This window comes from Staurois parvus, unplaced genomic scaffold (genome assembly GCF_062004578.1).
Source record: "Staurois parvus isolate SC_StPar_1 unplaced genomic scaffold, SC_StPar_1.0 ptg001432l, whole genome shotgun sequence".
Lineage (NCBI taxonomy): Eukaryota > Metazoa > Chordata > Amphibia > Anura > Ranidae > Staurois > Staurois parvus.
The window spans coordinates 9,893,705-9,908,399 of NW_028319228.1; the positions used below are offsets into that span (position 1 = coordinate 9,893,705).

The 14,695-nt window shown below is 38.8% G+C and overlaps 1 protein-coding gene across 1 annotated transcript in view; it reads left to right on the top strand.

Moving 5' to 3' along the window:
• The window catches only part of LOC149436049 (glutathione S-transferase theta-1-like), a 39,391-nt gene extending 25,340 nt beyond the window's left edge, over positions 1-14,051 (top strand). Inside the window, exons 4-5 of the mRNA XM_089662158.1 lie at positions 4,664-4,840; positions 11,233-14,051. Of these exons, the coding sequence (XP_089518284.1) occupies positions 4,664-4,840; positions 11,233-11,451 (396 nt within the window). The 3' untranslated portion in view covers positions 11,452-14,051. The remainder of the gene's footprint in view (positions 1-4,663; positions 4,841-11,232) is intronic.
• The last annotated feature ends 644 nt before the right edge of the window (positions 14,052-14,695 follow it).

Below are 14,695 nucleotides of genomic sequence, written 5' to 3' on the forward strand. Positions count from 1 at the left end.
AAGTCACGAACGAGGAAAGCAACCTCAACACCAGCTTTTGCCACAACAGAATTTTACTTAGATGTGGCAGATAAACACAACCATAAATACTGGAAACATACAATAAATTTACATACACCCAGCCCAAAGGCTGAGACCCTTGTGCTGCACAGCATGGCGCCTCCTGATGGATGAAGGAAGAAAGTGTAGTAATTTACCTACTGGTGGGCACTAATAAGCTGCCACACCTTACCTGTTATTACCCTAAAAGAGCAGGAATCAGTGTATGGGTGTACGGTATGGGCTAGCCTGCGGTGCAGCACAACAGCTTACAACCTTACACAAATCTACATTATTCCCCCTCCCATAACTGGTCCTGTAGCACGTGCCTGAGTATTCCTTCTGAGCAAAACGCCAGTCTGGCTTGAGTTTGTGGGATTTTATCAGCTCTCCAATGTGAAATGTCACTTTAAGTTGTGGAGTCCTTCCAAAAATCAGTAACAACACTTGTGGCCTGACACAAACAGAGACCCTAACTAACTAACTATAGGCCTGGCCTCAGTCTCCAGGCACCAACACTGAAATGAGGTGCGTGCACGATCTTACTGACCCGGGTTTGCTTTGCATCCGCTGGTGACTCTGAACAGAACAAATGTATCTCCAACAAGCATGCGGTATCGCAGTTTATGCTGCTTAGTTCCTCTGCTTTCATCAGCATTCCTGGCAGCAATCTTCCTTTCTCTGAACAGGATCAGGGTCTTGGACACAATCAGCTTCACTTAGCTGCAGTTCTGGTTACTGAGGGATGCTTTCACATTTGGATGTCATCAGATTCTCAGCTCACAGGGCCCCTTATTCACCATGCACCAAAATATGGCTTCTCTTTCTCCTTCCTGTTCTCTCTCCACTCTGTGTGAAAACTCCATCTCTTCATGAATATACAAATATCTAAGCAGTCTGAGGCTGTGTTAGAAAAACAGTGACGTCTTGTGGCTAAACCGTAGAATGTCAGTCAAAACATTTAATTTACTCCACACAATAATTTACTTCCACACAAACAGTGTTCAAACAATGAGAGCTCTTTACCCATCTCACATGTTGAAAAAAAAAATAGTAAAAAAAAGAAGAAATAGTGTAATAAAAAAGAAAAAAAAAAAAGAAATATATTATTATTATTTTTATTTCTTTACATACTGTCACCAGTAAGTGTCCCTGATCACCGCCAGACCAGTTATATAATAACGCTGTACTGGACTGGTGACAATATGTAAATAAGAAAAAAGTTAGATTTTTTTAAATTTCTACATTTTCCAAGAAATTGTAACAAAAAATTACAACCTCAAAAAAACTCACCATGCCTCTTACTAAATACTTTAGAGTATGTATTTTCCAAAAATGGACAATTTGGGGGGTATTTGTACTATTCTGGTGTTTTCGGGCCTCAAGACATGGGCCATCAGTACAGTACATCAGGATTGATCAATCGATTGTCAGATATATATACCATGGTTTACGGACTCTATAACTTTCCTACAGACTAAATAATATACACTAATTTGGGGCATTTTCACCAAAGAAATGTAGCAGAATACTTTTTGACCTAAATTTATGAAGACATTTTATTTATTTGCAAAATTGTATAACCGAAATTAACAAAAAATAATTTTTTTCAAATGTTTGAGTTTTTTTGTTTATTTAGCAAAAAATTTAAAACTCAGTGGTGGTTAAAAACCACAAAAAGAAAGCTATATTTGTGTGAAAGAAGTGTTAAAAATGTTTTATGGGTATAGTGTTGCATGACCACGCAATTGTCATTCAAAGTGTGACAACACTGAAAGCTAAAAATTGGCCTGGGCAGGAAGGGGGTAAAAGTAGCCTGGTATTGAAGTGGTTAAGGCCAAGGTGTCCAGTACATATATAGCAGCTTCACCATGTTTTGGCTGTCTTGACTAATCTGCCCATCTTAATCATTTTTATATTTTTTTAAAGATGTATGAGGGTTTTATTTAGTACACTATTTTAATAATAATTATTTTCTGTTTCCATTACAGGATAACAAATGCATATTTTAGTTAACTTTTTAAAATACTATAACTGTATCTAAAAATTACAGTATTAAGCAAAGACACACATTCATCTTCAGTATGCAATGCCATCTACAGTATAGGTTGAAAGCTTACTTTGTGATAGCCTGTGATCAATATGTCAGAGATAACATAGTGTTCATTAGGGAGTCATTCAGATAGTGGTAGTATACTACTGCCACCAAATGACAACTTTCCTGTGTGGGAGCTGCCAATATAATTAGTTGCTAGGATGCAAGAGGCCACAAATCCTTTTTGGTTTATAGGAAACAGGTGGTCACCAGTGTCATAGCAACATAGAAAATGAACTTTGCACTGATACATGACCCTCAGGTTCCTCTTGCTCTTTGACAATCTCTTGCCTATTAGGCTTGAAAATTGAAAGAATTGATTTTAAAATATTCACTTCCAATAAACCTCAGTAGGGTTCATATTAAAATATGCAAATTTCAGAGGATATGAAGACAAATTGAACCTATGCATATTTAGTACACTAGACATTTAGAACCTATCACTAGTACTCATATAATTTGGAACTAAATTAGTTCTTGATTGTTAGTGGGAACCAGAGTCTGTGACAGTCAATCTGACACCTAGCCCTCAAAAGAAAGACACAGAATAAAGTATCCCCAGTATGGAGCAATGTATGGGGAAACATCAATCCACAGATTGCGGGTGAAAGGATCTTATTTTTTTTTGTAACAAGATAAGTGAATTGTATCAATTTCACGTTCACAATAGCATGCTGCATTGGGGTTGTTTTAGCAAACTATTCTTCCTGTTACTTTTTTTGGTGCATAGACCTATACTAGTAAATTGTCCTTCACAGCCCATGTTAAAGTCTGAATATAAAATCATGGTTCCATTTACATGCTCAAATTACATTTGGTGTGACTGCACATACCCACACATATTCTCTCTGAATGTCATAGATTCATACAATCTTGAATAAGTACTAATACTGTAAGTCTTGTGCATATAGATTGATAATTAGCAAGAAATACTTGCCTCCAGGGAATAGGTGCAGAAACTCCAACCTTCTTAGTCACTTCTTAGTCACTTCATGTCTCCGCTTCCCACCTCCGAGCACTGTCCCTTGGTTCCACCCTCTACCCACCTTCCAGTACCACTCCTTTTAGAGAGTACTGAGCCAAGTATAATTTTGTGGTGCTAAGTAATTTGCATGGAATTTTTAAATGATAACAAGACCAGCAATAAAACAGATTCCCCGCAGCCAGCAACAACAGACCCTCACAGCAACAATAGATTCCCCACCAATAATGGATTCTGCAACAAAATAACAAAAAAAAAGTCATCAACAATAGACCCCAACAGCAACATCAGATCTCCCAGTACCCAGCATCAATAGACTGTCCAGCAACCAGCAGCAAATACCCCTCTCTCAACAGTAGACCCCTTCCAGCAACAATTGACCCCCCAGCAACACTAGACCCCCCACCATCAACAATAGACCTACTTAGCAACAATAGACCACCACACAAAAATGTATCCCCACTAGTGACAATAGATCCCCCAGCAGCCAGCATCAAAAGACCTTCCAGCACATCCCAGCACTCCCTGCTATTACATACATCCAGTGCTGGAGGTGTTCCCGTGAAAAAAAAGCCCCATTTGCCTCAATCCCCTTAGCTAGGAATATTTAGGGAAATATGTATGAGAACGTAAGAAGGCTGTCAGTTTCCTGCTTTCAAGATGATCCAGAAGCTGCTTTACATTTACTGATGTAGAAAAACTATGCAGATTAAAATCCTTGTTCTGCATACTTGTACCAGGTCAGCGTTAGAGATGAGCTGAAAATAAATAGGTTTGGTTGGAGACAATTTCAGCAAATAATGCTAAAGTTTGGGTGTAGAGTCCGAACCCCTTTGAAGTGAATGTGAACTAAATAGTAAAAAGCAGTAATGGCTATTTTCTAAGCTAATAGACAAGGGACTGTCAAACAAATGACATTGGGGCTTAGCACCTCCAATGGGAACATGCATCCAAGCAAAACAGTTTTTTTTTTATTTCATTTGTCAGGGAGCAGAGATTTTAGTAGTGCAGTAGTGTAGCCATATTTGGACAATGATGTCAGAGATATCCCAGTCCCTTTTTTGTGCATGACCAGGGATTCCCAGCCAGTAAATAAATGGGTACTGTTGACTCCACCAGTTCCTAAGGACTCAGCAGGTGTCGGCACCTACAATTTTCTTGGCAACCATTCACAGGAAGCTCTCATAGATAGTAGTGGTAGAAACACTGCAATTATATATGATGTTCAGCTGTTGCCAAATGGGTAAAAAGTCTGGTGTTCATAAAAAATGTCTGACCAGCCAAAGTTCAGTCCAAACTTGTGTTTAAACTGGACTTTGAGCTCACACCTAGTCAGCATCTCAAAGTCTTGAAGCCAACAGAGCAAGGCAACCCCAACTGAGAGCACTAGAATATGGCTCACTCAATATTTCTTTCAGTATAGGTATTCTTTGACATAGAAAAGGTATCAGCATTTCATACTTTTCGTTATTTAATGGACTTTCATACTTTGTATACTTATATAAATTTGAGGAAAAAAGTTAAAACCTGCATACTTCTTTTTACAGTGTATGACTCCAGCAATTCTGGGTCGGAATGCTGAAGCAGATAAACTAAACCAGGTCCTTGCTGAGTTCATTGCTGTCATGAAACATCTGGAAGAGACATATTTGAAGGATGGACTTTTTCTTGCTGGTGATGAAATATCACTGGCAGATCTTGTGGCTATTGTGGAGATTATGCAGGTGAGATAATGTCAATACAAGTATATTATTACTTTAACACTTTTCTGACCAGAGAGATGTAGATGCCAAATTTAGTAATGTCAATAAGCGTCAAACTTATTAGTAATTCTTTGACTAATTACACTAATTTTGACCACCTAAATAACTTCCCCACTTTATTAACCCCTTCAAGCCACCACCTCTAGGCCCTTTAAGAGGACAGGCATTTTGATCATGTGACCACTGTGATTGACAGTCACAGCGCTCACATGATCGGAAAGTTCTCGTTTGCAAGTATGCATAGGGAGATTTCCAGTACCCAGTTACTGTGCTGGGAGCATGCAGGGAGTGCCCTCTCAGCTCTGGAAAATGTTTACATAGGGAAGCATATATGCAGCCTCTCAGTGTTAAAGCCCACCCACCGAGAGGCCGCATACATGCGTACCTCTGTTGGGAACTGGTTAAAAATAAATATTTTTTTTCTGTTATTACCCACATGAACTACTGTCTGTCCTTGCTCCTGCTTCTAATTTCTCTCCCTGGTCCTATATAACCAGATAGCAGGAACTTGTGCTACTAATTTGTATAAAATGTAAAGATTTTAGGCAAAATCTGTGATCTGTGCATCTACAAACTAATAAAAAGGAAGTGCCCATTGGAGCACAGTGAACAAAAATGTAACGTAAGCATGAACTGATTATTGTATGTTCAGAGCAGAATAAATGTATCTTTACTGTGTAAAGTACAGCTATCAGCCTTTCTATCCTCTCTTCAGATAAATGAGAGACTGTTCAGTGAGCTCCAAACATAAACACATAGCAGATGAATATTACAGAGCATTTGAGTGACTGCTCTGAGTTTGTCTGGGGCTGCTATTGTTACATTCAAGATGATGGCGCCCAGCAGAAGCCTCAGGTCTCTTCTTGTGAGAAGCAGTGACACCTGGTAGGTTTGATTCTATATAGAAGCATGTGTGCACCATGGCTGGCAGTCATGGTGATTACATGATTGGGAACCACACTGATTGACTCTGGATCATTAGTGTTAATCAGCAGCTGATAAGCTCCTAATTCTAAAATGGAATGTAGGTAAATGTTTTGTGGGCACAAGGAACTGTGCTCAAGAACTTTCATCTTCAAATCTTGGGTGTCTACTCTATGTGATAAAGGGAATGCATAGTGGTTTTACACATGTTTTATTTATTTGAGTCAGGAATAAAAAATAGATTTGATAAAAATATGTTTTTGGGTTAGGTAAATATTAAATAGTAATATATCTAGCGGGTGACACTTTAGACTTCTGTCACATATTTTCCAGTCTCCTTACCACCTATTGTTCACCAAGTTCAATATCTCAATAACTCAAATTGCACAACTGAATGAACCAGAGCAGTGGAATTTCTTTCTCTCTCCCTATAAAGTTCTAGAAATCCTGTGTCATTAGTGTGACAGCTGAAAAAACATAAAAAACAACCTTTTGAAATCTCCCCCCCCCCAAAATTGACGTAATCATTATAGTTATTAATTTAACTTTGCTCAGAACACATTTATTACAATTAGGGCCCATTCACAAGGGCTTTCCATTTAGGTCTGCCTGTCAGTTTTCCAGGCGAGCCTGATTAGAAACTTCATGCATCTATTATGGACAGGCAGATGTAATTGGATTTGTGCCCATTTATATTTGCCTACCTCTGAGTCTATCCAGGCCTGGAAAAAAGGAAAAAAACTGCAACTTTTTTTAAATATATTTCTGGACTTAAACGTGATGAATCAGAGGATGCTAGTGTCCATGGGACAAACGTAAAGGGTTCAAGGTAAAAAAGAGAAATCCATCCTGTTCTGCTCTGATTCTGCAGGGGATCTGCTCATAGATCCCCTGCTGATGGACACAGACTGGGTTTGTGTGAAAGAGCCCTTAGAGATGAGCCACACTGACCTGAGTGTGGCTTTAGCAAGGTTTAGTAAGCTTGAAAAAAAGTGGATGTCAAGCTGGAACCCCACTGAAATCAATAGGAGCTGAGCTAGGCTAATAGGTAAGGGGGTGTAAAAATTAGTATGGGAGAGGGGGCACTGCCCTGGGGAGCATATACAAATGCAAAAACATTTTTTATTGTTTCCATTTGTCCAGGAGCCCAATTCCTTTAAATAGCATGCCTATCCAGTGCCTCAATTCTGCCTGTGAAGAGGTGCATCTCTATGATGTACAGAACGCGCTGGAGCAATACTGACATTTACATAGGGAAAAAAGTGTTTAAAATTGCTGACCATACCATTTCATTCTAAGCTTAATTTTTTTTAAGTAGCACACAATCATCTACAATGGTCTGCTATGTATTTTGGGGACCTTTGTAGGGGTCTGTGCCCTTTTTTTTAAGATGCTGGCAATGAAGCGTAATTTCCTGTCAATTTAAACTGTGTAATTGTATTCCTTTGCGGATCCTACAGCATGAATGAAAAAATTACCCCCCCCCCAAAAAAAAAGTTCCCCTAAAATACATACCTTTTGAGTCTGGCATAGATTTTACAACATGCAAAAAAAAAACTGTGAGAGCCCCCAGGTAATCCATCCCAGACCCTTAATCTAAGCATGCAGCTTGGCTGGCTAGGAAAGAGAGAGAGGGAAAGTGTGTGGCCCTCCTCTTGAACCATATCAAGTCACAAGCCCTTAACATGGGGGGTGGTCTACCAGGGGTGATGTCCCCTGGCAAAGCACATTGTCCCCATGTTGATCAGGACAAGGGTCTCTTCCCCACAACCTTAGCTGGTAGTTGTGGGAATCTGCAAGCCCCCTTTAATAATTTGGGGGGGGGGCAGATAATGAATGAGTAGGAGTTACATAGTACCCTTATTCATTCACAATAACAAGAAAAGCTCTTGTTGAATGAGTAGGAGTTACATAGTACCCTTATTCATTCACAATAACAAGAAAAGCTCATCACTTATATAAGAGATGAGAAAGAGATGTTGATAACATTACTGCTGACGAAATATGGCAATCCCTGCACCTTTGCAGGGTTGGGATTCCCAGTGGCTTCAGCTGTTCCTAGGGACTCAATGAGGGCAAACAGTGACAGCGGGAAACTGTCACATATAGAAGTGGTAGCAATACCACTTCTATTTATGATTTTTGACTCCTCCTGAACAGGGGGCCAAAAGTGCAAAAGTTTGGACTGGACCTCATCCTCATCCCTAATTACAATTAATTGTGTAGTAAGGTGAGGGACATCCAAGCAAGATTCATTTGGGTTTAGAGGGTAACAATTGTTGGACAAAGCAATTCCTCTGCTTGATCACTATGCGTGGACATTAATTAAAAATACATTTTGATGAAAAGGTCATTCTTAAATGCCGTTACTTAACCAGTTTAGACAATTCTACATAATCTTAGCTAAAAGTGAGGGTGCTAGAAAACAAATCTGACCTGCCATTTCTAAATGATCAAACTTCTTTAGGTCATTGTATCAAAAAATAATTGGTCAAATGTCACAAGCACTTGCCCAGCCATAATAAATTATCCTTGTATTTTGTCTAATGTGATTAGATCATCAGCTCCAATCATAATATGGTATTTTAATGATCAAGGTATTCCAGGAAAATAACATATTATAGCTACTAGACGGGCATAATGATCAAAGTAAAAAACTTATTAGACAAAATACTGAGAAAATGCATTACTGCTTGTGACATTCATCCAGCAAATTTTTACAGACAGACCCCTTAGTCTTTTTCCCATCAGAACACATTTCCATTAAAACAGAGCCCTACTTTGAACTGCCCTCATATTTGCTATCCACCTACTAATGTGATTGTCTTGCTGCTTTTCAAGCACCTGTAGAGACCTGGAAATCAATTTACAGGCATCCCCACAATAGGGGTTTCTTCTTTGGTGAGAAACCTTTAAATATTTCTGCACATGTAAAGGAATTTTGAGGTTGTTACTTTTTCATTAAAAACTAAAACTGATCAGGAAGGTGCAGTAAAGGCAAACTAACCCATTTATTGTTCCTGTGATAGCAGGATTAGAAATTAAAGAATTTATTGTTGCCAGAATAGGAGGATGCATACTATATTAGCTTGATAGAGGTTCTAACCCTTCCTCATTTTACTGAGAAAAATGTATTTAGTTTCAGTCTGTATCTCAGCTGGAAAGCATAGACCACTGTAAAAACCTGATAGGTATCTATCTCTTGGCAGCTGTGTCCAAAACTAAAAAAAATGGGATGAAACTGAGCTTTTCAGTTTTAGTAAGACTTTGGCAAAGCCTAATTAATGTGTCTAAAGAAAACCCTAATGACATTTGCTAAATACCTTATGATACACTGCTCAAAAAAATTAAAGGAACACTTTTTAATCAGAGTATAGCATCAAGTCAGTTAAACTCATGGGATATTGATCTGGTTAGTTAAGTAGCAGAGGGGGTTGTTAATCAGTTTCAATTGCTTTGGTGTTAATTAAATTAACAACAGATGCACTAGATGGGCAACAATGAGACGACCCCCAAAACAGGAATGGTTTTACAAGTGGAGGTCACTGACATTTTTTTTCCTACTCATCTTTTCTGACTGTTTTTCACTAGTTTTGCATTCGGCTAGAGCCAGTGTCACTACTGGTAGCATGAAGCAATACCTGGACCCTACAGAGGTTGTACAGGCAGTCCAGCTCCTCCAGGATAGCACATCAATATGTACCATTGCCAGAAAGTTCCTTCTGTCTCCCAGCACAGTCTCAAGAGCATGGAGGAGATTCCAGGAGACAGGCAGTTACTCTAGGAGAGCTGGACAGGGCTGTAGAAGGTCCTTAACCCAGTGTTTCTCAACTCCAGTCTTCATGGACCCCCAACAGGTCATGTTTTCAGGATTTCCCTCAGATGAAACAGCTGTGGTAATTACTAAGGCAGTGAAACTGATCAAATCACCTGTGCAAAATAATGGAAATCCTGAAAACATGACCTGTTGGGGGTTCATGAGGACTGGAGTTGAGAAACACTGCCTTAACCCATCATCAGGACCAGTATCAGCTCCTTTGTGCAAGGAGGAACAGGATGAGCACTGCCAGAGTCTTACAAAATGACCTCCAGCAGGCCACTGGTGTGAATGTCTCTGACCAATCAGAAACAGACTTCATGAGGGCTTGATTGGCATTTGCCATTGAACACTAGAATTGGCAGGTCCACCACTGGCTCTCTGTGCTTTTCATAGATGAGAACAGGTTCACCCTGAGCACGTAACAAATGTGAAAGGGTCTAGAGAAGCGGTTGAGAACATTATGCTGCCTATAACATCGTTCAGCATGACCGTTTTGGTGGTGGGTCAGTGATGGTCTGGGGAGGCATATCCATGGATGCACAGACCTCTACAGGCTAGACAATGGCACCCTGACTGCCATTAGGTATCGGGATGAAATCCTTGAACCCATTGTCAGACCCTATGCTGGTGCAGTGGGTCCTGGGTTCCTCCTGGTGCATGACAATGCCCGGCCTCATGTGGCGAGAGTATGCAGGCAGTTCCTGGAGGATGAAGGAATTGATACCATTGAATGGCCCCCACGCTCGGCTGACCTAAATCCAATAGAACACCTCTGGTATATCATATTTTGGTCCATCTGATGCCACCAGTTTGCACCTTAGACTGTTCAGGAGCTCAGTGATGCCCTTGTCCAGATCTGGGAGGAAATACCCCTGGACACCATCAGTCATCTTATTAGGAGCATTCCCCGATGTTGTCAGGGATGCATACAAGCATGTGCGGGCCATACAGACTACTGAGTACCATTTTGAGTTGCTGCAATGAAATTTCAGCAAAATGGACTAGCCTGCTGCATCATTTTTTCACTTTGATTTTCAGAGTGTCTTTGAATTCAGTCCTCTGTAGGTTGATAATTTTCATTTCTATCAAACAATGGGACTTCCTTACATTCCTAACACATTACCCAGTCCGTATCTCTATAGATATCCAGCATGACATATTTCCCCATTGAGATCTGATGTGTTTTCAAAGTGTTCCTTTAATTTTTTTGAGCAGTGTATTTACATTTTCCTGGGGCAGCACCATAAAGCATAACTCCAGTAATGTGATGAAAACACCATATCTTGACAACTAGTCTGCCAAAGCCAATCTTTTTAGTGGTCTCTGCCCAATCTTGTAGCTTCCACTATAGCTTTTATCATCACTTATACATCATGATGGAATGTGGAGTCTGCTAGAAGCATCCATCTACATTCCATCATTACTGAGTACTGAGGACTGGGACATCAGCTATTGTAGGGGTTCATAATAAATTAACTATTACTATTTGTATGAAACTATATTTTTTTACGTTTGCAGAATACTGAAGACTGAGGATGGGGGGGGGGGGGGGTAGAGTGACAGAGTTTAAAAAAAGTACACATTGATTCAGCAGTTCTTTGTTTTGTAGGTAGTTGCAAGTGGAGTCCCTGTGTTTCAGCAAATGCCAAAGCTTGAAGCCTGGAAACAAAGAGTAGAGGAAGCATTGGGTCCAGAAGTCTTCAAAGAGGCACATGAGGACATTCTCAATGTCAAGGAGCAACAGCTTAATTCTTTGTCTCCCGAAGTTAAAGAACAACTTAAAGGAAGGCTTCTTCTTTTTACAAATTGTGGAATGTGGCTCTGCTAACATACATTATGCCAAGGTTGACATGAAATCATATACTACAAAGCCTTTGTGCCTTCAGATAATGTGATCATTTAAAATGAATACTGGCAATATGTAATTAAATGTTTGGCAGAATTTGATGAAAATAATTTGATTAGCATATAATTAGATCTATGATTACATGAGTTGTAGTAAAATATATTATTCCTTATTTAAAACAGATGTTTTCAATCTACAGAAATAAAGCATTGCATATATAATATAGTAAAATCCTGTTGCTTTTGAGTCATCCATTGACTTCAGTCTGATGTTTCTTTTGTATAGGATGTTCTGTACTTATAGTTTACAGTTTTATAACAAACATCCAGGTTAGCAAACAAACTCACTGGAAATGGTCTAATTGGTGTTACAATGCATTCCCTTTTTGTCTTTAAGCCTAGTACACACAAGTACAAAAGCTGGAGCAAGGAACACATTTTAGTGCCTGGTATGGAAATAAAGCATTGAGCCAAATTACTCAATATAAAAACTCAAAGAATGTTGGTTTTCTACTGCACCATGCTAAAATTAAATGGACCTTGACCCAATTATTTGGATGTTTTTGGTTTGAACAATTCACATTGTAGACCTGATATTTTAAATGAAAAAAAAACTTGACAAGGGCTCTACCTCTTCTATTAAACTATAAACCCTCCCAAGACCACTGATATATCTCATGAGACACAGAGGACAATTTGGCATCATATATAAAATCATATATTTTATTTGTGTATCAAATGTATAACAAACTACAAAACATAACCACCAAAATACCACAACTAAAACCATAATTGGGTCATTATAAAAACCCATAGCAACAGCAAATAAAAAAGCAACCCCCAAGAAAGGAAAACAGTCCTTCAAATTATTGACCAGTATCACATACAGTATAAATTAAAAACAATATAATATATTTTAATCCTAAAACAGGTATATAGTAAGCAATGGTTCACAGATATCTGGGTTCATGTGTGAAAAGTCCCAAATTATAGTTGAAATTGAACCACTTGTCACACATGTCCTGGTTCTTAACTAGTGCACATGAAATTTTAAAGTATCGCAAAAAAGTCATAAACTTGAGGCTCGCTGAGACCTCTTATTCCAAAAGATTATATTGTGTATGGGTGAATATTGCTGGAAGACTCCAAGGGAAGATTTGCACATTTCAAATGCCTGGGTATACCATAGCATGAATACACTATGTGTATCTGCAATGTATTTACAGGAAAGTCCATTCTTTGGGTGACTTGCTTATCCACAGTGATATATCTTGGAGCCCCCCCCCCTTTATGGGAGTTATTGGGGCCTGAGGAGATGCAGTGCCTGTGACTTTTGCACATATATGTTTGAGGGTGATTACCTTACATTATCTAATTTTGAAATGCAGAAAGCAAGCTAATTGTAACACATCTGGGGTAATCTATGTTTTAGGTTGTATCTGTGGTGCCATTTTTATAGGCAACACCATCCATACAGTTCGTAGGAGGTTGCAAAATCACTACATGACATCTTCACCTTTCATTTAAAAGAATGAGTAGCAAGACTCATGTGTTTGACTCACAATGGAAACAATAGGTCACTGAAGTGTAGGATATTGGAGGTTGTTAAACTCAGTTCTAGAGGAGGTAATTTGACCAAATCATACTCCAAAAAAGAGACAAAATGGATTTGGGAATTGAGGGCAACAATTACCCCTGGTTTAAATAACAGCTATGGTATACCCAGGCATTTGAAATGTGCAAGACTTCCATTGGATTCTTCCAGCACTACTCACCCAAACACAATCAGCCCAGTATAACCACTTCAGGACTGTGACATTACCTGACTGAATTTGGGAGGACCCCACATCACTATATAGTGTTGCGAATGGGGTCTTCCCTCAAAATTCATACCAGACCCCTATATAGGATAAGGGTCTGGTATGGAATGGGGACACAGATTGTTTTTTTCATTTACAATGACTATGTGGCTGCTGGTGTCCTACCAGTCAATGATGTATTTGGTTGCTAGTTCACATTTGCCCAGCCAGCACAGCTCCTTGGATGCTAGAATGCAGGAGGTCACCAGCATCCTACCAACCGTTGCTGTGTGGTCACTTGCATCTTAGCAACCAAAGATACTTGTACCCCACACAATAAACTGTCATCTAGCAGCAGTAGCAATACCACCACTAAATGAATGACTTCTGGCTAGAAGCCAGGGGTTCAGACAGGGACACAGGTCAAATCTGGCCATTAAGTTTTCCTGTTCAGTGAACTGTGCACAGGTAAAGTTAGCTGTAAACCTTGAATCAGAGCAAATGCTAGCCTCATCCCTACTGAACATACACAGAGCTAAAATGGCAGTTGAGCAATCCAGCTTTAGTATAACCTAGCTTGGATAAACTTTTTCAGAATACATCCTGTATACAAGGTTGGAATCTCTGTATTCTGTAATCAGATACAGTCAGTTAACAAGAGATGCTTCTAAGAGATTTTCCCTTTCCTATAAGTACTATAATTGAGCATTGGTACTTTTATTTGTGAGAGCATTCTTGTAGGTGGATGTGGTCTGCTGTAAGAAATAAAACATTCTTAATTGAACACTATGTACCTTAAGTTGTTTTTGACATTGTGTATCATACCACTTACAATTGCTTCTTGTGACATATAATAGTAGTTGTTGACTAATAATACACTTGTTCAGTCCATGTCTTGATTTTCACAGTTGGTTCCTGTAGTTAAAAAAACACTTTTGCCTGTGTTCCCATAGTCCTTAATTGTATATCATATTTCCAAAACTTTATAAACTCAATAAAATGCATAGAAAACAAAATTAAAAGTTAAAGAGGTTTGTGGAAATGTAAATAATAAATTATAACACTAGGTAAATGTATAGCATTAAGTCTATTTAGGTTTCACACAACTTACACCCAAGAGTCATATACAGTATGTTAACAATCAAATCCAATTAGAGATATGTGTGAATGGTGGGTAAATAGTTGTGTGAATCTTGGTTGAAAATATTTATAAACCCCTAAGTATATACGTATGTGCATGTATGCATATTTATTTTAGTATACATATCTAAAGTATATTGTATTTATATTATCATTTTTAAACTGTGACAAAGTTTAATTATCATTAAGCATCCAAGCATTGTGTATACATCATGAGCAGCCCACACATGATATATATATGAAGGTACAGGATATAGAGGTGTGGGGCATAAACAAGACAGAAGGGAA